The sequence below is a fragment of the Parasteatoda tepidariorum genome, chromosome 4 (genome assembly GCF_982258835.1).
Source record: "Parasteatoda tepidariorum strain Cologne lab strain chromosome 4, Ptep-v5.0, whole genome shotgun sequence".
Taxonomy (NCBI): Eukaryota; Metazoa; Arthropoda; class Arachnida; order Araneae; family Theridiidae; genus Parasteatoda; species Parasteatoda tepidariorum.
The window spans coordinates 75,843,176-75,869,830 of record NC_141758.1 but is presented as its reverse complement, the minus strand read 5'-3'; the positions used below and the strand labels follow the sequence as shown (position 1 = coordinate 75,869,830).

General features: G+C 27.0%; 1 protein-coding gene across 2 annotated transcripts; it reads left to right on the top strand.

The window, feature by feature from the left end:
* On the top strand, positions 1-26,655 carry LOC107447163 (vesicle-associated membrane protein 1). 2 transcript variants are annotated; one of them, XM_087161381.1, is made up of 7 exons: positions 1-139; positions 5,769-5,904; positions 11,776-11,854; positions 14,180-14,259; positions 15,645-15,696; positions 19,627-19,737; positions 21,522-26,655. In XM_087161381.1, coding segments are annotated over exons 1-6 (366 nt in total). In that variant the 5' UTR covers positions 1-137; the 3' UTR covers positions 19,644-19,737; positions 21,522-26,655. The 2 variants fall into 2 exon arrangements, with proteins under 2 accessions (XP_087017507.1, XP_087017508.1); XM_087161382.1 differs by having other exon boundaries at positions 19,627-19,741; positions 21,522-24,138.

Genomic DNA, 26,655 nt, shown 5'->3' with positions numbered 1-26,655 from the left:
GATTTAATACCGTTCATTACGTCACTGCGTGTCAAAGACTGCAGTGTTTCTCACGAAGTTCTTGTTTGTATTAAATTATTCTGTATTTAATTTGTTAATCTAAATACTTCTTAAAGAAACAAATAATTTAGTTAAAAATGTAAGTTTCTATTTAAAGCATGTACATTCATACTGTTTAACATTATACTTACCACTTAAAATACGTATTGATTGAATGCCAAGATGTGACATTAAAGCGATAAATAATTTATTTCGCCGCATATTACATTTTATTAGTGCATTTGTATTTCAGAAACTAAAATTCTGTTTATATAATTTATATAAATTATGTTTTTTATTGCAAGTAACATTGTTTTTCTTGTTGATTTTAATTCGCATATGCGTATTCATATAAATTTCTTGATTTTTATTTTACTATGCGATCAAGAAAGGCTAATGTTTTGCGTCAATTTCTTAAATTGTTTTATCAAAGTAAGAACATTTAGCTATTTTGCATAGTTTAAAAACTTCTTTTATGGTTTTTGTTTTACTATATTATATATTTCTCTCTGTATTAGATACATATTTAAAGATAATTTATAAATATCTAACGGAATGCGTTACTTAAAACAACAATTCCTAAACATTAGAAAATGCTGTACCACCATTTGCTAACCATTATCGTCCAAACATAAATATAATGATTTTATTTATTTTTATTTTGTATGTGTATGAAACTGAATATGTATACATATACATGGATAGTAGAGTATGTATTTTTTGTGACTATGAGGTTTTTTTGACATGTATTTTTAAAGTACCTAATTCTTATATTGTAATCTAATTTGAGTAATATACAGTCCTCATTACATATAGTCTATATTAATACCCCTATTATTATAATCTTATTTTAATCAAATATTTTTTATTATCTTATAATTTTGTAATTTAGCTTATACTGTGTAATTTTTTCTTACATTTCCACATTTTATTGTATTGGGCAGCCAAATGACATACCATATTTAATAGCTGATTTTATAGACAATTGGCTAAATTTAACTCATTTTAAGTTGAATAGTAACAAATTAAAACTAATTTTACTTATATAATTTTTCTCAAAAGGTTTTAATTTATTTATATTATAAAAGTTGATAGGAATATATTTGTTTGAACAAGTTTATTGATCCTAAGTAGATTATTTACTTAGACTATAGGTTATTTACAATGATGCAGTTGTAAATTTTATAACAAGGAAAAAATTTATGCTTGTGTTATGTATGTTCTCAACATCATATAGTTTAATTTAACTGAAATAAACCAAATAGATTTAGACTAAAAATCAGTTAATATGTGAACAATGGGAAAGATGTGTATTCAACTGACACTTTATGTTAGTAGCTTCCGTTAATCTGTTTTAAAGTTGCACTAAATATCAAATAAAAATTCTAAAATATTGTTTTGTTTATACTAAAAAAGACATGATGTGTACATATTTATAATAGGTTGACAGAACAACTTTATGAATATCTAGCAATACTTAATTGCTTAAATTGTAGTATTATCAGCATAGTTGATCAGACAGCCCAATGTGGGCCAATGCCTTCCTCCAAAGATTTCTCCATAACGACTTCAGATTTATCTTTGATCTCCAATTCTTTTTCATTAATTCCAAGAATATCAGCCCCAAAAAAGCCAATAAATATTGTAGGATTTTAATAAAGTTTTAAAAAAATGTCTTAGACAGGACACATTTTCACTGACTTGCAAGTTGCTATTTAAAAAAATTACAAAAAAATTAGTTACAGAGAAACTCACAGCATTAAACTTGTGAACTGTTTTTTATATTTCGTCCTTTTCTTCATGGTTTTTGAAATGCTGACATCTTCAGTATGGCATAATTAGAAAAAGGATTTTTGTACTAGAATATCATTTGGATAATTCTAATTAAAAAAGAAGCAGTTTACAGGCAACATTAATTCTTCATTCACACTTGGTGTTGTGAAGAATGTATAAGATGATATTCGTGAAATAAAGTTCTTTATCAAATGTAGATTATATTAGTGTGAATAAGAGGCGAAGCAATAAAATAAATTGTCATTTAAACTCTTAAATTATAAAATGAAATAATGTATAAAATTAAATGTTTGTTAATTTACTTACATTTTTAATTACTGTCAATGACCACTTGGAAATTTTTTATGCCCCTGAAAAAAAGCAGTCACTTTTTTTAATTTCTTATCACTGAGAGTCTGTTGAGATAATAAAGAATTCAATTTAATAAATATTTGTATTTCTTATTTTTTAAGTTTTTTATTAACACAAATATCAAAATATTAGAATATCATTTAATGAAGATTTTCTATAGAAACTATTAAGGCAACTTTGATTTCACATGAAATGTTTTTTATAAAACAGGAAACTCATTTAATAAGTTATCATTCATCAATCAAGTCATTTCACAAAGTTGACTTTGAAGTTTTGGGAAAAAATATTCTTGAAGTTAATTTGGTATATTTATTAAACAGATGAAAAACTTGAGTCTTGGGTTAAAAAAGGAAGAAAGAGAAAAACAAGTGTAAAAGGGGTCCTGAACAAATTTTAAAGTGATGTTAAACAAGAGTAATAATACGAGAACAAAATGTAGTTAAGAGTTATCAAACTGATTGTTCATGAATTTTCTGATTTAATTCAGATCATCTATATGACGTTATTCTATATACCACAATTCTCTATAAACTGCACTAGCATGTAATTTGTGTTATGTAGTTTATGGATGTGAGAGATAAAATTTACAATAAAGGAAATTCTATAACTATGTAGGAACAATTAACTTTTTACATTATTTAGAGGTGAAAATTTAAAAAGCTAAGTAAACAAGAATTCATTGATTTGTTTGTTCTTACTTAGCATTAATGCTGCAGAAAATTCCAATTTTTTTTTCTTGTAATAGTAAATACTTAAGTCCATATTTTGTCTTTTTAAGTGTTTGTATCTAAAAAATAAAGAATTTTAAGATTGATTTGTTCCAGACTATAATATTGCTGTATTTAGTTGGCAAATTTAAAGATAAGTGAAATGAATATAAAATTCCATAAAATGTAAATCCTCAGGTCCTGAAGTTTGTATTATAAAGAACTTCTACTGCATAATAACTGGTAATTAATTCAATCATTTTAAAACTTTGGTTGGTACATGGAAGAAAAATAATTTTTTTAGCACACATATTCTTAAAGTTTAGGTATATTAGGCATAAAAAAACAATTTTTTCTGTTAGCTTTTTTATGATTTTCTTTCAATTATGATAGTGGAAATGCATTCTACCCTGGCCTTGCCCTATGCAATATTGTAGTCTCCGTGGGAGTATAGTTTCACTCCTTAGATATTATGTCTACTCATCTCTAATCTATGAGTTGTACTCATAGCCTGAACACCTGAATAATTGGTTTTTATTGAGTTGTATAAAAGGGTAATACTCTTTATCATTTTAATTATAATATAGGTCCTCTTCCTCCAAATCCTGGAAAGCAATAAGAATTTTCTAATAAATTAAATTTTAATACTAGTTTATTTATGGATAACATCTTTTTAATTGCATATTACATGAAATTAATTTTTTAAACTTGTAGCTGATATCCAAAATCAGCAGTTTTAAGAGTTTCAAATTTTATACCTTAAACTGTACAACCTTATTAAAAACATATTATATAACATAAAACATGTAATTTTAATGCAGCATATTGCCATATAGTTTTGTGATGCTTTAGCTTATATGATTTTAAAGTTTTAATCTATGTATATAATAAAATAAAGAATTTGTGTGTTTGTGCCTGTATACTGTCTTGCGGGTAAAATGTACTCTTTAAAAATATGAACTTCAACATGAAAGTAAGTGAGTAAAATTGTAAATAAATTATGAAGCATGATTTTTGATTTTTTAACTGTATTTTTTTATTCAGAGAATTTAAAAAAATTGAATTTCCCCTTTGGTTTAGTGGAGGCCATTTTTTTGAAGTAAACTATAAACAATTCAATTTTGTCAAATATATTAAAGATGAGATCAATGATGTTCGATAGCTTATAACTCTAATTAAAAAAAGTTAGCTTATTGCGTGTTCTGAACTATTTAATTATTTTTTATTCGTTATGCTACCTGAATGATCAACGTGATCATTGTAGCATTAGTGGACAATGTGATCAAATTAGAATTTTTAAGGTTACCTGAAACCACAGGTTAATTTTATTTATAGTCATGGTTTTAAAATTTGTTACTATATAACTAAAAAGCAATGGTAATTGAAATTAAAATTAAATTTGTACTGAAGATCAAAATTAATGGGGAAATTGTACTAATTCATTGAGGATATATGTAAAAAATACCAATATTGCTATTGGCACTAATAATAATTAATTTTGGTGATAGTAACTGTTTGGAGTAAAATAATAAGCTCTATAATAAAAGGCAAAATGAATAGAGCTAATTAGTTTAAGTGGACATGGAAAAATCGAACTACTATTGGCGTCAATAATGCTTAATTAATATTGGTATTTGGTGCTAATTGAAATAAAAAAATAAGTGAACTAAAAAGCAAATTTAATGGAAAAAATTATTTGTTTGTTATTGGGAACTGTAAAAAGTTGCCATGCTATTATTGGCAACAATAGTGCTTAATTTTGGTAATAATCTACTGGCATAATGGTAATTAGTGCAGTTTTAATGGGTAGAAAGTATGCTTTTATATAGCTTCCATATTTTATGAGTAAATTTGGTATTCATTATAGCTGCACCAATACTGTATATTTTTATGCAAAATTTTTTATGTCTCCTCACAGATATAAGTACCAGAGAAAGTAGCTTGATAGTGGTAAATTTTAAATATCATGATTTGTCTAGTGCAACAGCATTATGGCAGATGATATCGAATACAGTTATTCTTTATTTTGATGGAATGAACAACTAAGTGCATGTTTTGCTTAATCATGTAAAGCCATCATGAAGGCAGCCAATAATTATAAAAGAAAAAAACTTATTTCAGCTTTATTATTTGTCTTGTGTTTGTCTTAGTTTTCTGCATGATTTTGTAGTGTTTCACCCCTACGAAGAACGGATATTCAACTAGTAGATAATATAATACAGTACAGAACCCATTATCCGGAAATCAGAAAACCGGAAAACCAAAAAACCGGAACGAAGTTTGATAAATTTTCCCGCCATATTTTTAAAAAAAATGTTTTTTCCCTCATAAGATTTTAGGATTTTTCTTTCTTTTTTGAAAGATGTTTACCTTACCATCATTTTGGAAATAATCATTAGTGTATTACTTCATCGTTTTTTCTTCTTTTTAAGATTATTTCCAAATATTTTTTTTTTTTAAATTGGGTTTAACAATAAAAAAAAACAGCTTTTTGTAGCGATTTAGAAAACCGGAAAAATCAGTTATCCGGAATAGTGATGGTCCCAATCGTTCCGGATAATCAGTTCCCTACTGTACTTGCATTGCTTCTGTACAAGTTTCCACAATCGTAAGATGTCATTTCTACTTGTGGAAGTAACATTAAAAGGATATAAGACATATTGCTAGTACCAAAAGAGCTATCGAGAACAGAAATTTTCAGCTTTCACACTGGTGATTGGTACATAATTATTTAGGGTTTTAAATACCTATTAACACAGCATCCACATAGTATAACACATTTTACTTTCACCTAAATATAAAATTTTGAATTTAAGGGAACTTTCCGAATTTTTTTTAAAATTGAAGTATGATTTTTATTTTAATAACAATTGTTAGGTCTGCAACTGAAGCTGCACCTCCAGCGGAAGGTCAAGAAGGTGCCGCTGAAGGTGGTGATGCACCTAAACCTCCAAATCCTCAGCATCAAGCTGCATCTAGAAGGTTACAACAAACTCAAGCCCAAGTTAATGAGGTAATGAAATACTTTAAAATAATTGTTTTATTTATCTGCTAATGTTGTAGGAAAACTATCTTGTATATTTTTAAAGAAATGTAAGCTCATCTGCTGAAAAGTTGTTATTGTTTTCAGAAGTGTTTGATTTAAATAAAAAGTATTTAAAATTAATTAGTTTTTCATCATGGGGATGAACTATAACATCTGTATTTTAGGAATCTGATCTATTATCGAAATTTGTTTTAAAATTCAATGCAAATTACCTTATTTTAATTAGCTTTTTTCTCAGATTTTTAAAAGTCACGTCTTATCTTTAATCTCTTCAAATAATCTATCTGAAGTGCAGTTCCTTGTTAAATATTAATTTTTTTTAAAAAATCTTTTTCCAAATTAGATTTGGGATTCTTAAAATCTAAATGAAAACTAAAAGAGAATTTTTCAAAAATCTTTCATTATTGTGTCAAAAAATACAGCTAAATAAAAAATAAGACAGTTCCTACAAAAATAAGCAAATTAGTTGGCTTTGAAGTAAATTTGATCTTAATATATATTTTCTGTTTTTTTTTCTTAAATTTTCCTAAAAAAATAAAGTAGTTTATAACAAACTCTTTTTAAATCACCATGGACAGTAGTTCTATCCAGAAATTTTTCTTCAAATTCCTTATTAAGTGATATTTTTTCTCTTCTGTGAAATTTCTAAAAATAAATTAAATCTGATTTACCACCCTAAATTATACTATACCTCATCACTATTATCATTTGACGCTTAAGATACAATGTGATAAATTAAGAGCATTGGTAAGCTGCAGGATGAGCAGGAAAAAAAAAACTTAATTTTACTACACATGTTTCATAAAGTAAATGAAAGTAGCTTTTATAAATATGAATATTTCCCTGGTGGTAAACATTTGATCTAAACACATTTTCTTTCCTTTTTATCTCTTTTTTTTCTTTCCTTACACAAAAAACTCCTTCAGCAATAAAAAGATAGTGTTATTTCTGCCAGTAAACTGGAAAATGTTAAATAATGTACCCATGACAACCTGATTATATTAAATTGCATTAAATCTTTCATGTATTTAAGATTGATGCTTATATCATAATTTTAACAATACCATAAAGTGGCTTATGATTATGAAAATACACCAGTGAAACCAATAGATTGGACAGATATATATATATATATATATATATATATAACGTCGTTGCCGAGTGGAAGGATTAAAACAGGTCATAGGTCGGGAAAGAGGGTACAAAATTTATTTATTAATTATTAGACAAGAGCAGTCATGAGAATGAGTAAAAGTGCACACGAAAAGTTGTGCTCCTTGGTTATATGTTAGGGAAAATCTTGCAAAGTAAAATCCGTAAAATGTCTTAATTTAGGGAAAGAGGGAAATCTTAGTAGTTGCTATTGGTTTATGAAATAGATCGAACGTTTCCCACACAAGAGCAAAGGGAAAAATGTCCTGCTCTTAATTAAATGCATACTTGAGCCAAAAATAGATTTAAGAACAGGATGTGGCTTTTAAAAGTGTGAGAAAGTATTTCAAATAGAATAATTAATTAGGAAGAAGTTTTATAGCAGAGAAACTAACATAAAAAGATTAATTGAAGCTTTTTATGTTACATCCCCCCTCGCCAATAATGTTTAATTACAATCCAAAATTTTAAAAAATTATCCATTTGCAATATCTTCCCTATGGTAGAAGTACAAATAAAATAACCAAATTTGCAATATTAACAATATATAAAAGTAATATTAATTATAAAACATTTACATATGTTCTCACTGTAAAAATTTTAACACAATTAAAAACCTGTAGTAGCTTTATCAGTAAATTTAAAATTTTCATTTTCAACAGTTTTTTTTTCTGAATTAACAGCTTTTTCAATTTCAAAAGTATTTTGTTTAAAGATCACAACACAGCTTTTTCACTAGAAGTATTTTTCATAAAAACACTATTTAAGTTAACTCTTCAATCATGATAAAAAAATTTATAAACATTTGTTAAAAATTTGTAATTTAAAATGTAAAACACAAAATGCAAAATACAGTTTTACAGGAAAAATTTCAGTCTGAAATTAGATTTGAGTATTTCTTACCTTGTTTGAAAACAAAATAAAATAAAAAATCTCACAGTGGTTGTTATTCTGAAGACCAAGACTTCAGTATTGTCTTTTTTTTCACTTTATTTATTATTTACCTTACATATTTATCACTTTAATAGCAAAATATTTGAAATTTTTTTTTTTACAAAATCATCTGAAGTTAGGAATTTATTAATTTTCTTGGATTTGCACAATTCTGTCAACATAATTTTGACAATGTTACGCACCATTATCATATTTAGTCTCAAGAATATTAGAAAACACAAGATCATTTTCAATTCTGCTATTTGAATTTTTTTTTTTTTTTTTTTTTTTATGTCCAAAAATTTACCTTCTATACCCTTTTTTCTTTTCTTTTTCTCTCTTATTTTTCTTTCTACTTTCTTTTCTTTCTACTTTCTTTATATTTATTTATTTGTACTTTTACTTTCTTTCTTGGTATTTTTATTGCAATTATTAACCCGGATTTCAGGAAAAATGTAAAGACAAATTGCTTTTATAATCAGAAAAGATGATCAGTCTTCTCAGATTTTACATTACAACCCGTTTAACACAATTTATCACTAATTGAAATCCAAAACAAAGCTTTCAAATTTAATATGGTATTAAGGTAAATCAGTTTTTAAAATTTGACTGACTTAGCTATTTTCCTTATTTTTAATCTGAAGTGCAAGTTTGGTTTATTTGCAAATTACCTTTTATTTTTTTATTTTTTCATTTATATCTTTCATTCTTTCTTTTTGGACATAAATTTTTTTTTTTTTCAAAAATTTTAGTTCGGATATTTTTTAAAGTAATTTTTGTGCAGAGATCTTAATTGATAATTTAATTTGTCACAATTGTTAGGGAATTCGAATATTTTTATTTCTATTTCTTACGTGTTTTTGAAGTGAATTTGTTTACTACTACTTTTCAATTTTTGTTTGATCATTTTCTTATCTTTATGTTGTTTGTCTATGGAAATGTCTGAGCTAGAACTGAACTATGAACTATTTACCAACGTTGAACTAAAGCATTAATGTATGGTTGTACTTCAATTTAAATTCTAACAACAAGTATTTTATTCATTTTTCCAAACTATTTGCATTAGTTTTAGCATTTCTTGATTTAATTTTTGCAACACCGTAATTGCATTCACATATTAAAAGTGAATCTCAATAATTATTGCAGTTGCATTACGAAAGGAAATAAAATTTAAATGGCATTTTCATTTAAATCCTAATCACTGTAAAACAAAAATATAATTTCTACTACTCAAAAAATCATAGAAGCTGTAACACATAAAACAATATGAAAATAATTTCTCGAAACACTTTTCAATCAAATAAATCAATTAACTGAAAATAAAAATTTAAAGAAATAAAAATTTCAACAGTAAATCCTATCAATATATAAAAAGTAGTTTCACTTTGAAACATCAAATATGGGAAAAAATTAAAATCATAATCATTTAAGAAATTGATTTGTGAGAAATGTAAAAAACTTTAACTCAAAGGATACCTGAAAAAGTTCGAATTAGTCCGAGATATTTTGAAAACCACAACAGAGATGGGAATGCGTTGAAATTCCGTAAACACAATTCCAAAACCAAAGACGTGAGCTGCTAGGGAAAAATTTGTTTCTTCGTTAAGATGAATCGTAAATTAACACCAATAGTGACGGAGAAATTGAAGCTTATTTTTCTTTTGAATGTCGAATATTTAAGTAGACCATCGTGGGTGTGAGAACAATTATTCATCGACGATAAGATCCAGCTCAGCACTTAAGAGTGGCAAAATCAACGCTTTCTCAAAGGGATAGTTTCAATAAAACATTTTAATTATCAGGAATTCGATGCAGTTTTTCTTTTTAGTCCAAGGAAGGAATTGAAGCTCAGCTTTCTAGTATTCTCAGGAACGTAGACAAAATATGCAGCATAGACATGGAAAACGGATGATCGTTTTGCTCCACTGTGCGTAGGTATCATTTATAATAAACAAAAAGTTTTGAAGAGTTTATTTTTTTGATGAAGATACTGGGTGAATTAATTATTGCCTTAAGTTGAAGAAGAATTTGACTGCTTATTTATCAGCTGTTCATTTGAATAAATGATTCGAAATTATTCCATATTTTTGATGTACCCTCTTCCGAATTTGATTTATTTAATTTCAAATGAGAGATATTCCATATCGTTGATGTACCGTACCCCGTTCCCGACCGTTTAATCCTGGCGACTTATAACGTCGTTGCCGAGTGGAAGGATTAAAACAGGTCATAGGTCGGGAAAGAGGGTACAAAATTTATTTATTAATTATTAGACAAGAGCAGTCATGAGAATGAGTAAAAGTGCACACGAAAAGTTGTGCTCCTTGGTTATATGTTAGGGAAAATCTTGCAAAGTAAAATCCGTAAAATGTCTTAATTTAGGGAAAGAGGGAAATCTTAGTAGTTGCTATTGGTTTATGAAATAGATCGAACGTTTCCCACACAAGAGCAAAGGGAAAAATGTCCTGCTCTTAATTAAATGCATACTTGAGCCAAAAATAGATTTAAGAACAGGATGTGGCTTTTAAAAGTGTGAGAAAGTATTTCAAATAGAATAATTAATTAGGAAGAAGTTTTATAGCAGAGAAACTAACATAAAAAGATTAATTGAAGCTTTTTATGTTACATATATATATATATATATATATATATATATATATATATATATATATATATATATATATATATATATATATATATATATATATATATATATATATATATATTGTAATGAAGAATTTAATTTAGCAAATAAAACTAAACCTGGCCAAAAAATCATGCAATATTAGACAAATATCCAGGAAAACAAAAAACGGGCTCAACCTGTGCCCTAAATAAGGAAACTGATCGCTTGTCCAGCATGGCAGCTGATCAAGACCCTGACAGTCAAGAAAAACATGTCTAATAAGGTGTATGATTGCCTCCTAACAGCTACAAAACTCGTGCATTGGCATTTCATTTCAGCAATGTTTTTTTAACCGGGTTTCGACTTATCAATTCTTGTAACCACACCCACTGTTGCACTGAGGCACTCCCTTGAGCTCATCAATGGTTATTGGAGCTGAAATTGAATGACCAAGGGTCTCTCCTTGGCGCCCATGTGACACCCTTTTATACTCTAATCATTGAATATCCTCTGACCTCCTCTATTTATGGCTGACCTGTCAGAGTACCTCTGTCAAACGCATGAATGTTATTACGCCCCCCTGCCTGGATGCCTGCCCAGACCATCATACCACCTTGACCATAGTGATAATTTCCACTAATATTAGAGGGATAATATTGGTTCCCAGGTTTTCTTCAGATAAGAATATGTCCTCAGTCATCATCTATTAAAGACTGTTTTCAGCATCATGCTTGAGAGTCCTTTATGTGATTCATAGTCAAAGGAGTATATTTTTCTAGCATATTTTTGTATATAATTTTTTTCTGTTATATTTTACATATTAAATTTTACTGTTGAAAAAAAATGATCTTATCAAGGTAAAAAATAAAAGGAATATTGACAACATTTTAACTACAATTATGTTATGGTATTAAATACGGCAATTGTATTATATTTGTTTTATATTTGTATTGATTCTTAATTATTAACCCTTCTGGCAGCAAGCTGTGATATATTATTTAAGGCTCTTCAGGAAAAGCATTGATCTATTAAATGTCTTACGCCAGAAGGAATATTTGTTTTGTGTTTGTTGATATCATATTAATAAATCAATTAGAACTAAGCCTATAACTTTTTTTTTACTGTAGGTTGTAGACATTATGCGTACAAATGTTGAAAAAGTCCTAGAAAGGGATCAAAAGTTATCTGAGCTGGATGATAGAGCTGGTATATGAAGTTTGTTTATAACAATCTTTAAACTATTTTCTTAAACTTTTGAATGACTGAGCATTTCAGATCTGAGCCAATTTGTATAGAAAATTCTCTTTGTTGAAATTTTTCACTAGGCATGAAAAATGGATTTTTAACAAGAAAGACCACAAGTGAAAGCAAGTTTAGGCCTGATAAATACTTATTCATGTGTTATAACTGGTGTTAAAACATCTAGCTAGTATTCCTGTTTTCTAAATCCTTTGGCACTAAATTCTGATTAAACATATGCGTTTTCCCTTTTATTATTAATTTAGGTCAAAATAACTGAAACATATTATGTTTAGCATTTTAATAATTTATGGTTATAAAATACACCATGAGACACCAATGTCTTTTTGTGTGTTACAGGTAGAATATTCCAAGCATGGCTTACTTCCTAACAATAATTTTTCGAATTTGCAGTTATTTGATCATTGTTATTCATCAGTTATTCATCATTGAAATTTCTTTAATTTACGAAATCATTTACTGATATTTTTGAATATAAAGGAAAGAAAAATTTCAAACTACATATTATATATTTTGGATTTTTTATTACAGTACAAATATAATTCCGATAATCTTAGCAGATTTTTTTTAGTTATTATGAGACTGTTTTTATAATTAAAAAATACCAAAATATGTTCTGCTTGTAATTAGAGCATCGGAAAAAAAAATATATAATGGAAGACACCTCTTTATATATATTTTTTCTGATCAAATGTCTATGTCAAAGGGTTAATAGACAAAATTATTTTTCTATTATATTTTAAATTATTTTAGATATTTTTAAACATTCACATTTTTCTCTCTCTTTTCGTGTTAGTTGTAAATATCTAGGTTTTAAATATTTTTGTGAAGCTACAAAATTTTTTACAGAGCACATTAATGTTATATTCATTGTTGATATATTTACTTCTTAATTAGTGAATGGTCGAGACACTCGCTATTGTGAAGGTTGAGGTTTCATCCCTAGTGACGGCTGGAAATCAACTATCAATATAGATATTCAAATTAACTTTTTAAAAAAATGCTTGGATTTGAAATTTCATCTTCAAATGTTAAATTGTAAAATATATATATATATGTATATATATCGACTGTAGAGTCTCGATAAATTGAGTCTCGGTTGTTCGAGTTTTCCATAAATCCGAGCTAAGGAAAAATAGTCAGTCTTTCTACCAAATAATGACCAATGCACACACAACCTTTGGAATGCTTATTATGATTGTTTTTTTTTTACGATTACTACGACAAAATGTTGAGGAACTTAATGTTAAAAACTTAGATTGTGTCTTAAACACTGAAACATGTGAATAGTGTGTTTAAACAAAAAACATTAGATAATTTATCTAATGCAGTAATGTAATGTATATTATAATTTGGTTTAATGCAGTAAATGTACCTTGATCCTCAAATGTAAGTAAACTTTTCTTTAAATGTATTTTTCAATTAAATATTGAAATTTGAAAATTGCTTTGTTTTCATTCATTTAAATATTTTTTAAGTTTTTTGATAATTCGAGTTTTCAAAAGTTCGAGGTAGGCTCGGTTCCATCTACCTCAAATTATCAAGACTTCTACCGTGTTTTTATATATATATATATATATATATGCATGCATAGTGAATATGTTTCAGAATGCTAGTCAATTCAAAGCATTTTCTTTACATATTTACTAAATGATTGTTTTATTTTTTATGCTGAATAATTTTGAGATAATTTTTCAGAAATATACCATAATTTATGATTTTAATTAAGTTTTAAAAATTAGAAAGAAAAGAAAAAAATGTATAAAAATGTGTGCCAACAATTCTTTTCATTTTAGAGTACTTATGACATCTAAACTTCTAAAAATGAACAATTTTTTATATTGTTTTGCAGAATTGAATAACATTTTACATAACTATACTAAATATGCCTCAATGCTTACATATTTTACAATGCTTACATTAATTTTAAAAATTAAATTCCGTTTTCATAAAATTCCTTAATTTATATATCATTTTTACTGTTTATTTTTTACTGTTTTATTTACAATATTGTATTGTATTACAATATTGTATATAATGTGAAATCTATTTATCAGTGGTAGTGAACTAAATGATAGTATGCTTTTGATCTTAATTTTCTTTTCAATTTTAAACGCAAAAATTGTTATGGATAAACATTATTTTTTTTAAACAAACTCTTGTTAGTCAAGATTCTTCTGATGTCAATTAAAAAAAGCATTCCTTTATCTTTGGCAATACTTTTTTTACAGAAGTGTTTTCTAATATATCATTTACTTGATCTTTATGCAGAAGCCCTACAACAAGGTGCCTCACAATTTGAACAACAGGCTGGAAAACTGAAGAGGAAATTTTGGTGGAAAAACTGCAAGGTAACTGAAGAATATTTGTTATTGTTTTACTTTTATATTTTTAAGAAATAAGCCTTTTCTGTTTTGTAATTTTTTTTTTGTTAGTTAAATTGTGCCAAAATCATATTTTTATTTAACTGTGAAGACTACTGTTCTTGAAAGCTTAACATGCTGGAAATATTTTATTTGTATTTTTTTGTTGATTTTCAGACAGTAATATTAACCATTTATAGATGTTAATGTAATAGTACTTCTAATTTATACAAATGCTACACTTATTTGTTTCTTTAAAATATGCGAAAACACTGGCATATTTTAAAAGTTGAATTTGGAAAACAAGTTGAATTTGGTTTTCAAATTTTACACCACTTACTAACTGTTGTTTCAAAACAATATATTGTGCATCACTGCCACCATAAAATAGAAAGCCCTATCTCCAAAGAACAAGTTTTGCAGGAAATAAGTAAAACAAGTTTCTTTATTTGCATTAAATAAGGGTTAGGGCCAATATGACAGACCCTGAACTTTCTGTTTAAACAGTGTAAAATATTATATAACACTAAAATATTGGCAATGTTTTAAGAAATTACTGAATATTTATTTAAAATTTAATTTTTATTATAGAATTTTTTAAAATTTATTTTAATTAATCTGGTAGTAGTCGCATTTTCATATCACAATATAATCACTTAAAAGCAGTGTACATGGCCTGACAGGTATTTTCTTAAAAATACGCGTGGGCCACATTTTGTCAAGGAATAATAATTGCTAATTTTTACTTATTTCTTGACCGGAATATTAAGGTAAGGATTTCCTATACATTAAGAAACAACCTTAAATATTCTGAACCCTTTTTTTTTCTCTACAAGTTAACATATTTATGTATGTGGTTAACACGTTCACACCTAACGTTGTACTGACGGTTATGCTGTTTTTTTCTTTGAAGAGTGGTAATCACTAATTAAATCTTATTTTAGCAGCAATTTTAATTTTTAAAATTCACGCTATGTTTTTTATATTAAACTATGTGCTATTTAGTTTAAAAATATATTTTCCTCAAAAATATTTCAATAATATGCATCTATTCAATAATTTTCTTGCATCTTGCTACCAGTTAAACTGTTTTATTAGCACAAACTGTTAGGAAAAATTTTATCTCTTGCTGGGGCAAAATCAGCGGCGCAAGTGTTAACTGTTAAATCTGCCACTCAAATTTTTCTGAAATTAAATTTCCAGAAAACATTCTACTGCTAAAAATTAAGTTTTGCAGTTCAAAAACCATTATTGAATAGGTTTTCATTTATTCTCCATTAAATGCTATTAATAAATGTAAAATGTTTTTATAAAGTAATTATGTTTATTGTAGATTACTTGTGCAATTGAAATTTATTTAATTATTTTTTCAGATGATAATTATTATGGTCATTATTGGAGTTGTAATCGTTGGAGTTATTGGCGGTAAGTAATTGTGCTCATTGGGGAACTTTTTTTCTTCACTTGGTCATAAGATTCTTTGCCTAAAAGCGTTTGTTGTTGGTAGGAGGTTTTTTTGTATGTTGTAGTTTCTGCAGCTTTAGATATTTATATTCTGGTTGGATTCAAATGTTCCCTCATAAATTATGCATTTTTCTTTCATTGTTATGATCTACTGAGTTTAAGAAGAGTAAGGAAAATTATTTATATTTCCCCTTGTTTTATATGGTAAAATGTTTCTGTCTTGTATTTATAAATTTTGAGAGTGGAGTTGCAGCTTAACACTAAACCTAACAGAACTGTTAAATGACCACTTTTAATACATTAAATTATTAATTGTTCCCAGTTTTCTTTTTTCCTGAACTTACTGCACCATTTTTTCTATAATATTAACTGAATTGTTCATTATCTATCTCTTCTTCTTTTGCAATAAGATTAAAAACTGTATTATTGACTTAAATATCAAGTTAGGATCAACATATATTTACCTTCAGATCAACTTATATATACATTAAATTTCAGACAAATGCTCATGTTTTATAATCATATAGATATATATCTATACACTCTATAACAAAAAAATCGACGCACCAAGAAGGAGTTGTCCGATTGAAACAAAAATTGGGGGATAGGAAGACAATGTACAGAATGGTAAATGATTAAAATTTCAGAACAATTGAATAATTTATTGCAGAGTTACAGTAACAAATTCAATAAGGTGTTGACCCGCCTCTAGCCTGGATACAAGCTGCCACACTGCGCGGAATAGACCAATAAAGCTCCCAGATGGTCTCTTGCGGTATTTCCTGCCAAATTTGATCCAATTGTCGAACGAGCTCATCAACATTCCATGCCAAATGCAATCGCCTTCCCATCATATCCCAGACATGCTCAATGGGAGAGAGATCTGGTGATCTGGCAGGCCAAGGAAGAGTTTGACTAGCTTGCAGATAGTTCATAGCAACACGTGCCGTATGTGGTCTGGCATCGTCCTGCTGAAAAACCAGCCCAGGGGGCTGCAAAAGTAACTGTTGCAAAACAAGTCTTAGGATGTCGTCGACATACCGCTGTGCAGTAAGTGTACCTCTAATGACGACCAAAGGGGTCCAGCTGTCAAAGGAAATGGCACCCCAGACCATAATGCCTTGTTGAGGGCCGGTGTGGCGTGCAATAGTGAGGGCAGGATCCCCCTCTGCCCTGTGCGTCTCCAAACACGTCTTCGATGATCGTCAGGACACAGTTGGAAGCGGGATTCGTCGCTAAAGACTATACGTCCCCAGTCGGCATCATTTCAGCCATATCTGTTCAAAACATTCATGCATACGAAATTTCAAAGCAATCGGATGATTGCTTCTTGGTGCGTTGATTTTTTTGTTATAGAGTGTGTGTATATATATATATATATATATATATATATATATATATATATATATATATATATATATATATATATATATGTACTTTATGCTATCTACTATACAGTGGGTGGTAGTGTTTATTAAAACATATGTTGTGCAAAACTACTTTCTGGTTTAAAGTTCAGTGAGAGGTTAATTTTATTTAATTAGTTAATCTGCAATAATTTTTTAAATCTTTGTTCTTTAGGTCAAGATTTGAAAAAGATATTTAGATATTTTTTAAGTAAAAAAAAATTATAGTAGTTCCTTCCTTATATCTACTTTCTTATTATTCAGTTAACCATTTTCACCAACCCCATGCCAAATTTGTTTTTTATGTTATTTTTACCAGCTGTTAGTAAAGATGAGTGCTGTTACAAATGGAATTTTGGATTCTTGGAACCACCTGTCATTCCAAATTGCAAAACATTTCTTGCAACCTTTGACATGGCATTCCTTTTATCTGTTTTCAAATACAGACACGACATGTATCCATTTACTCATTTTTTAAAATTTTTTTATGTAAAGATTCTATGATTTAAAAAATATGCCACTGCATCATCTGCTGTGGTAGGTAAATTCAAAATTTTGACCATTTCATTCATTCAGCAAAAAAAAAAAAAAAAAATGTTAAAACAGAATAAGGATAGACTGAGTTGGCTTGACTTGCATTGTACCGGTGTCATAATTTATGAAATATTGGTGCCAAGGTGATGTTTTGAAGGAAAAAAATGGTTGATTGGTTAATATGTAACTATCACATTAATAATCATATTATGTGTATGTAAAACCAGCAGATAGAGACATATCTTCCAAAAAAACATTTAGCTACAAAGATAGATACTTTTGAGTAATTTTGCATACAATTTTATTTTTATACTTAAAGTAGTAGTAAAACCTATGCTTTCTATTTATTTTTCTGATTTAATTTAAAATGATTTTACTTAGGATATAAGAGTATGACAACTATAAAATGGAGCATTTTAGCTTTTACAAACTAAAGAATGTATTTCTGCATGTGACTGTTATTCAATTTTAAGTTTACTGTCACTTATCATTCAGATCATCCTCAAAAAGTTGCCAGGCATGTACTAGAGTGTACTAACTTTTATTTGTCTAAGAACCAAACTGCATTCATATTTTATATCAATATACATATTTGCCAACTTCTCATTTTTAGTAGATTTTTCATTTTTCATAAACTGAATTGGTAATAATTTTGGTAGCTAAGTTACATAAACAGTTAAAAAAAAACTGCATAAAGCCTGATAACCTTGTTGGGAAAATTATGTGCTATCAAAATTAAATTAGCATAATCTTAAATGTTATTTTGCTACCATGTTATGTACTGTCAGCAGGTAGGACTTATGGGTTGGTTATATCTATAAATGTTTATATCAATGAAATTTTTCAACTGAACGTTTATAAGCTCATCCTCTATTTACATATCCTGGTTTCTTTGATCCATTCCAAAAATTATTTTTTTTAATACCAATATATACGGAGTTGCTGGCGCAGTTTTTGAATTACGAGTCTAATTAACACAAGTCTAATAAACGAACATTACGAGTCTTGTTCAATATCAGAAGTTATTTTAATTTTGTTTAATCATAAGCAAGATGTAATTTTACCTAATACAGTAGGGAACCGATTATCCGGAACGATCGGGACCATCGCTATTCCGGATAACTGATTTCTCTGGTTTTCTGAATCGCTAGAAAAAGCGGTTTTTTTTATTGTTAAACCCAACTAAAAAATTTTTTTTTGTGGAAATAATCTTAAAAAGAAGAAAAAACGATGGAGTAATACACTAATGATTATTTCCAAAACGATGGTAAGGTAAACATCTTTCAAAAAAGAAAGAAAAATCCTAAAATCTTATGAGGAAAAAAATTTTTTTTTTTCAAAAATGGCGGTAAAATTTATCAAATTTCGTTCCGGTTTTTTGGTTTTCCGGTTTTCTGATTTCCGGATAACAGGTTCTGTACTGTATAAATTTAGTTTATAATTAATTTATTAAAATTTTTTCTAACTATTTTTTTAAGTTTACTTTCTTGACTTTTGAAATTATAGAGAGAATAAAAAGAAGAATTTATTAACAAATTGCATAAATTTTATCAATATTTAATTATGAAAACATTATCATTGTAAACATTTTCATATCCATGCATTATCTGAAATCTAGTATGGTTTTTTTTTCAGAAACTTTATAAGTGCTGTAAACTAGATGGTGTTATTATAACTCATTTTATTAGATAAATTTCAAACATTTTATTTAAATTTTGGTGATACTTTATCAACTGTGTACAACTAATAATTTTAAAGAAATTTTAGTCTTTGAAAGTTATTAAGAATTATGAAATTAATTTGGTTTAAATAATTCTTGTTAAGATTAATTAGAAATCCTATGATTCAATAATGATTGGTTTTCTGCTACTTCTGTTTCATTTAAATTATGAATTAGTTGCATAAAATTATATCAAAAAATAATAATTAATTATATTTTTCTTTCTATCAGCCTACTTGTACATGTGATGCCCAGAATTATTTTACTTCCTTGCTGTCTCTCGTGGTTTCACCTTTACGAAATTTGTAAAAATTATCTACAATGGGGTTTTGAATTAGACAAGTAGGTATGTTTAAGCTATAATTAGGTAACCAATAGCAGTTTGTTTCATTTTTTTTTATTTCTCCTATTTGTGTATCTCTTTTTCTTTAATTTTTGAAATCCCATACCTGAAAGAAAAGTTTTCAAAAATAGATGAGTTTCGTGATGTAGAGTTCGAAGAAAGAATAGAATCATTGAAGTGATTGAAATTGTTGGTATATTTATAGTGTTGAAGATTATGTAGCATTTTTAACTTTAGATTCGAAAACATAAGGTCACATCTTGCATCATTTTTTTTTTCAAAATTTCAGAATTTTTTTAAAACACCAAAATAACTATTTTAAATTAACTAAAAAGTTAACAACTTTAAAAATTTTATCAATAATTTAGCAGTTTAATTGTATTAGTTAATTTTGTGGGCATCTTAAAAACCACTTCATTTTTTTTAAAAATTATTACTTAATTTCAACATTAGTTTATAATTAGGATTGCTAGTTATCTAGTTTAATTTATGCTTAATAATTTTTGTTTTACAGCATTAAAGAACTTCTAGCTCGTTTGGAATTCTAAATGTAAATTCTGATTTGTTAATCGTATAAGTTTCTAGGTATAATTTAGTAGAATCTAGTGTTTTTATAATTTTTAACCAATAAGCTCCTTTTCGTAGGAAATATCCTTTTTCCAGAGAAATTTTGCCATCGCTTTTTTAATTAAAAAAATTTATAAATAAAACATCAAAATTCAGATTTGCCATGGTTTCATAATGTGACCTGAATACATGATAGTCACATGAAAGTTTTTAATTATTGCCAATATACTAATTATTAACTTCTATGTTAAATACAGAAAATTACTCTTAAAGACATTTAAATAATTTCTAAATGTATTTCTTTTAGAATTTTAATATTTATACTCTAAAAAATAAAATAAATAAGTGTGCCTCCTTAAAAAATTTGTCATAATATGCCTTTACTAGAAAGAGAAAATATTATTTTCTTTTTCATAAACAGACATGAAGGATGAAGGTTTAGTTAAAAAAATTCAAATAGTTTAAAAATTTTTGATTTAGTTGAAAATTTTCAATCAGTTTTAATCTTAAAGGTGAAAATGTATATATTCCCATCCTCCTTCCTCTCTCTTTTATTGTAACCAAATTAAATGTTTAACAACTTACTTTTTTTTGAAATAGAAAAAATTATTTTGTAATTTTTTATACTTATTTTTTTTTATTAAATCTTAAATTCCTTTAAAATATGCATTGGGAAAATATGAATTCAATTGGTTCAATTTAGACTGACTGTTCAAACTAAATCCAATCCAATAAGAATGCTTTCCAAATTTTTCTAATAATGATGAATTAAATATTTTGTTTTGTTAAGATTTAAAGCAGCTTGTAATATTTAGAATAAATAATATGTTTAGAATAAATATATATAATATTAATTATAAACTATGAACTGGATTTTTCCAAAAGTCATCAGTCAAGCAATTGTTCATATTTTATAAGTTGAAGCCATTTTGTAGTGCCCTCCGTTAGCTCCATATCAATAAATTCGCCCTTTCACGAATTTTTCTTTGCAGAGAGTCATAATGAAACTGATTCAGATCCTAAATACTAGAAGACTTTATTTATCCTATGCAATTCAACGTCCATACTAAATATTTGTCGTATAAAGTAGCTAAAAGTTTCTTTATGATACGATAATAGGATTTGCAGTATCAGTTCAGTTTGATTGTAATTACTGTTTTCAATTATTTTGTGAATTTATCTATCATATTAATATTGTTTCTAATTATCTTTTCAGTTTACTTTTATTCAAAGTACAGTAGTTATAGATCCAAGACATTGTAGCCCTTCTATTCTTGCAAAGCTTGCACATGTGCTCAAGACTTTCCAAAACTTCAGTATCTGCATGAAATTGGTGTATAAATGAAAATAAGTGTTTCATTTCCCTGTTAACCATTCTTCTTTTTGACAGAACTGAACTAAAGCGCTTCTCCATTTTTTTGGTAAACAAGATGTACTAACTATTTATTTCACAGACCCTATATTTCTAATTAAATCAACACACAAAAGCACCCTAACACATTTTGCATTTAAATAAAGATGGGAGGGGATTTGTTTATTTTTTTTTTCCTCACCTCAAATTGTGAAACTTCAGAGTCGAGCATTTGAAAAAGATTTTAGAATAAGTGGAGATGTAGATATGAAATCTCACTGTGGCCTTTAGTGAAATTAAATGTTTTAAAAACTGTGTTTTTGACGGACATCTTGTGTGCCAAAAAACTGGGAATTAAAGCGCAACACGAGAGTCCTGCAAAAATAAAAAAAATTTTCGCGCTGTGTTAGACTATATACAGTTTAATCTCTTCCCTAGAAATAGATAGGTAGTTTTGCTGAATTTTTACTTGTAAAATTACTGTGTGTGTGTCTTGTCTTTTCACTGTAACTGTCTTCACTGGTCTGTTTACTGATGCTGGAGTACATTCACCAAAGCAACAGGGAATAAAGATAGCGTCCATAAAATGTTTTGAAAGCCTCACGCCAAAGTGATTTCATAGTTTAGGTGTTTGACTATTCAAGTACCTTATATATGTGCCTGCTTTGAGCAATACTGTGTAAAATTTCCTTCTAGAAAAAAAAAATTTCATATTAACCGCTCTGTAATTGATCCAATTCTTTTTCTTGTAAAGTGAATGTTGGTTGTTACTTAAATATGTATATTTTAAAGTAAAAAAAGAAACATTAACTGTGCATTTGAAATGGACTTTTAGATGGTGTTGAAATTTTTTATTCTGAAGCATGTAAATAAATGGAATGATTTAGTTGAGTTTTGGCGATTGTACTCTCCATCAGATACTATTTTTTTCCCGATTTTCCCGCCTTTCGGCATTTTTATTCCAAATTTTAAAATTTGATTTCTTTTCTATTTCAAAGTTTTTATGTAATCCTGTAAAGTGTTTTTACATGTTCATTGGGTTCTCACAAGATAGTGGTTTAAATAATCATATAAGCGTTTTGATAAAATAATCAACTTGTGGCATTTGAGTCTTTCAATATGGCAAAGTTCTAATGTTTTTAAAACTGAACATCTAACGGATTATACTGCAATAATTGATACTGCGCTTGGGAGGTATTGATGTAACATTATGATTTAAAATAGGTGAGGACCCTTTGATTTTTTCTCCCCGATGAAATTTTTTCATTAATTTTTCTGTAAGATTTTATAAATTATCACAAATTGAAATGTGTAGTTTTGAAATTCATTCAAATGATGAAATATGTCACAAATAGCTAATGAGTAACATGTAAAAATAATAATGGCATAGCTATGTGTTTAGTTGTGTGTAAAGTGACTTCTTTAAAGTTTTTTTTTTGTGTATTTTTGAACGATTTAACACAAAATTATTCAGTAATAATGTGCAATTTAAAATTTTATTTTTTATCATTTGGCATATTACATGATTTTTGTTAATGTAATTTTTGGAAGTTCCTTTACATGTTTTAGGACATTTCTGTTTGTAAAAAAATTGAATCTGAATATATAAATAAAATGTAAACATTTAAATGAAAATAATAAACTGACTTTGATAATAAATTAATACAGAAATTTAATCTAACCTTTTGTACTCAAGGACTAAGCATTATTGCTATATTGTTAATCACATGCAAAGGGATAGTGAGTGAAATTGTTATAAATGAAACATAAGTTCTTTAAACCATAAGTATTTAAAAGTTAAATTTACATTTGTAATAATTATTTTTTTTTCGAGCATTTTATTTGATTTTTCATATCGCAAAATATTTAAATAATTTACTTAAAAACAGTTAAATATTTAAGATTGTAAAAAGAAAGTTATCTAAAAAAAAATTTTTTTTAATTCCTTGTAAACTATAATTTAAAAATTATTATTTAGACTTTAAAACTTAGCGGAATTTCCCTAATGTGAAAGCAGAAAGGTATTTTTGGCAAAAGCTAAATCTCTCAGAAAATTAAAAGTTTTCCTACAGATCCAAAACAATTTAGTGCAAATTTCGAATTGTTAATGCAAAGTTATTAATTAAAATATAGTTTACATATTGAGTTAAGGAATCGAGTTACTACATTTTCTTTAAGCACTTTTTTAAGTTTAGCAAATTTAAAAACTGTTTTGAAGTTTTTAGGACAATCAAATATTTTTTTTTCTGTTCGTTAGTTTTCAGTATATATAATTTTGCAATTAATAGTTTATTAAATTATTTAATAATTATTTTTCACGGACTTAGGATAAGCCTATAATGCTCTTTTGTCTTTTGCTGTTATAATTTATCACAGCTGTTAATTGTGTTTCCTTATACTTATGAAAGTTTGCACGTGTTGATGCTTAACCTGTGTCTTTTCTAAACTCATCTTTATTGATGCTTGTGTGAGTATTTATTCATGCAATTATGAAGCGAACACTTAAACATTTCATTATAAATGTTGTAAGCATACTGTGTTACTAATTTATATTCTTAAATATTTCATTTGGCTCTTATTGGATATTTTTGGCTGTGTTTCTTTCATTTTAAGAAAGAAACTTGGCTATGTGGCTTTATTTTGCTTTTAATTTTTTTCTGTTCATTAAAAGCAAATATATTTTTCTATTTTTATTACTATAAAGTGCATTAAGTTGCACAAACTATAACTATTTTTTTAAAACTTAATTTGTTTTTCTTTTCAGACTTGTGAAGGAAATCCCTTTCCCTTTTTTTGTTTAACATGTTTTTTACTAATTCACTGCTGAGAGTTTTAACCTGTGTTTAATTAGTTCATTCTACTTATTGTTATTTTTAGGACTGTTTATTTTTAATTTTCAAAACATATTGAACTAGTTTTAAAGTTTGGTTTTATACTTTTCTATTTTAAGAGTGTCATATTTATATTTCATAATTAAACTTAGGTTTATGAATTAAGTTAGAGAAGAACATAAAAGCATCGACATATTAGTGTATAAATAAAGTCTGTAAATCTACAATTTGTGGGGTATGCACTCTGCAACATTCTTGTTTATTTTTTAAAAAACTATATATTTTTTTGTTTAATTTCTTGTCTCAAATATTATTTCTTCAAAAATGACTATTAGTCACTATTGCATCAAGTAAAAGTGCTCAATATCTAAATAATTTTATGTAATTTCATATTATTGGGAAATATTACATTGCAGGGACTTTAAATTCTTAATTTTACTCATGCAGCTCAATGTTTGATGTTCTTGAAATTTTTGTGACATTGAAATGATTACAGGCACGAAAACGTACTGTTTAATCATTTCTATACAAACGGCTTCCCCTTTTCATTCTTAGTAATCTGCTGATGGATAAAAAATATAGTTTCATATCGTGGTATGAAAGTTATTATTGCCAATGTTCGAACGCAAAAAGATGATTGTTAAACACAGCCAGAAGTACTCAATAAGTTCCCAATTCGATTCCCAGTACAATATTTATCATTCATTCCTTAAACATTTTGTATTTTAGTTTAGCTTTGTTGTGATATATTGGTGTAATGAGTATTGTTTTTAAGAGCTCTGAGATGCTGTGATCTTTGCTTGTTGTCACTGCCTGTATGTTTAGTTTGATTTGTGGTTATAAAATTACATGAAGGATTTCTGTATTGCATGAAAATTTTGATTAATAGGTGTATTCTGCATGATTTCAATTATGCAGTTTTTGCATGGTTCTCTACTCTTTATATTTTGAAACTATGGCATGTTTTAAGTGAATTAATACTTAAAAGTATTTTTTAAATTGAAAATAATTGTTAGCATTTAAAATTTTTGATCTGTATTAAATGGATAGTTTAGATGCAAAATTAATATTCTCAATTTTTTTTTTCATTTAACTCCTTCAGTTACCTACATTGTTAACAATGTAGGAGGCAACAATACGAAAGCAATCTGTGAACAATATAAGCATCACATTGATAGATAATTCTTAACAAAATAGAAGTAATTTAAAAAGACTTTAATTCAATTATAATAAATTAAAAAGAATAAAATTTTATGCACATACTTTTATTTCAAAATTTAGAAATAAAGTAGTATGTAATTAAGCAATTGAAGCACTCTGAGCTTTTTATAATGCTAATACAAAGCAACTATGTTTTGTAACTATTTCAAATTTAAAATGTCTTAAGTGTATGAGCGTGTTTTTAATAAATGTTAATGGTTTAAATCTTTTATTCAAATAATTTATGTCAATTTTCTGAGAAATGATAAAATATGTATAGTTTCAAAATTTGGTATCTTTTGTTAATTTCCTAGTTTTGCTGACACTTCACACTTTTCAATTTATTTTCCAGCCTACTAGTCATTGTTTACTTCTTTAGAAAAAGTAAGTTCCTATATTGTTTTTAGATTTCATTTTTTATAATCTGTGATATCTAGTAATTTTTTAATATTTTTGGCCGTCTTAAAGAGATTTTTCAAATTGATGAAATATATTTTTTGTTGCTGATTATTTAAGTGTTTAGCTATGATGTTTGCTTTTATTTTATTATGTACATGAATAATATGCCCTTAAAGCAAGACTTGAAACACTGGCTTGGATAAAAGTTTTCATCTTATCCAATGATAAGTTTTCGTTGTATCCAAGACTTATTATTAATGAGCCTATAGCTGTAAAAAAGGTTGTTTGAATTGTATGAATGAATGCTGTAATTATGCACTAATTATATAATCAATTGTTATATGTTTCATTAATTTTGTTCCTCTTTATTTTACTGTGATATTTTTGTGTACTGACTTGAAGTCCCTTTTCCTTTTTTTTATTTTGATGCTTTTACTAAATGTTTGTTTTAGAAAATTTATATACTTTGTTGAAGTCCAAATGTATTATACACTTAAATAATATTTGTTACTTATTCATACATTTAAAAATGTTGATTTTCATCTGCTCTATTAAAATGTTATTAAAAA

What these genes read in the sequence shown, in the direction of transcription:
- LOC107447163 (XM_087161381.1), top strand. An exon ending in CTCAAGCCCAAGTTAATGAG is followed by an intron (nt 5,905 to 11,775) that starts GTAATGAAATAC and finishes TTTTTACTGTAG; the next exon opens with GTTGTAGACATTATGCGTAC. An exon ending in TTTGGTGGAAAAACTGCAAG is followed by an intron (nt 14,260 to 15,644) that starts GTAACTGAAGAA and finishes TTATTTTTTCAG; the next exon opens with ATGATAATTATTATGGTCAT.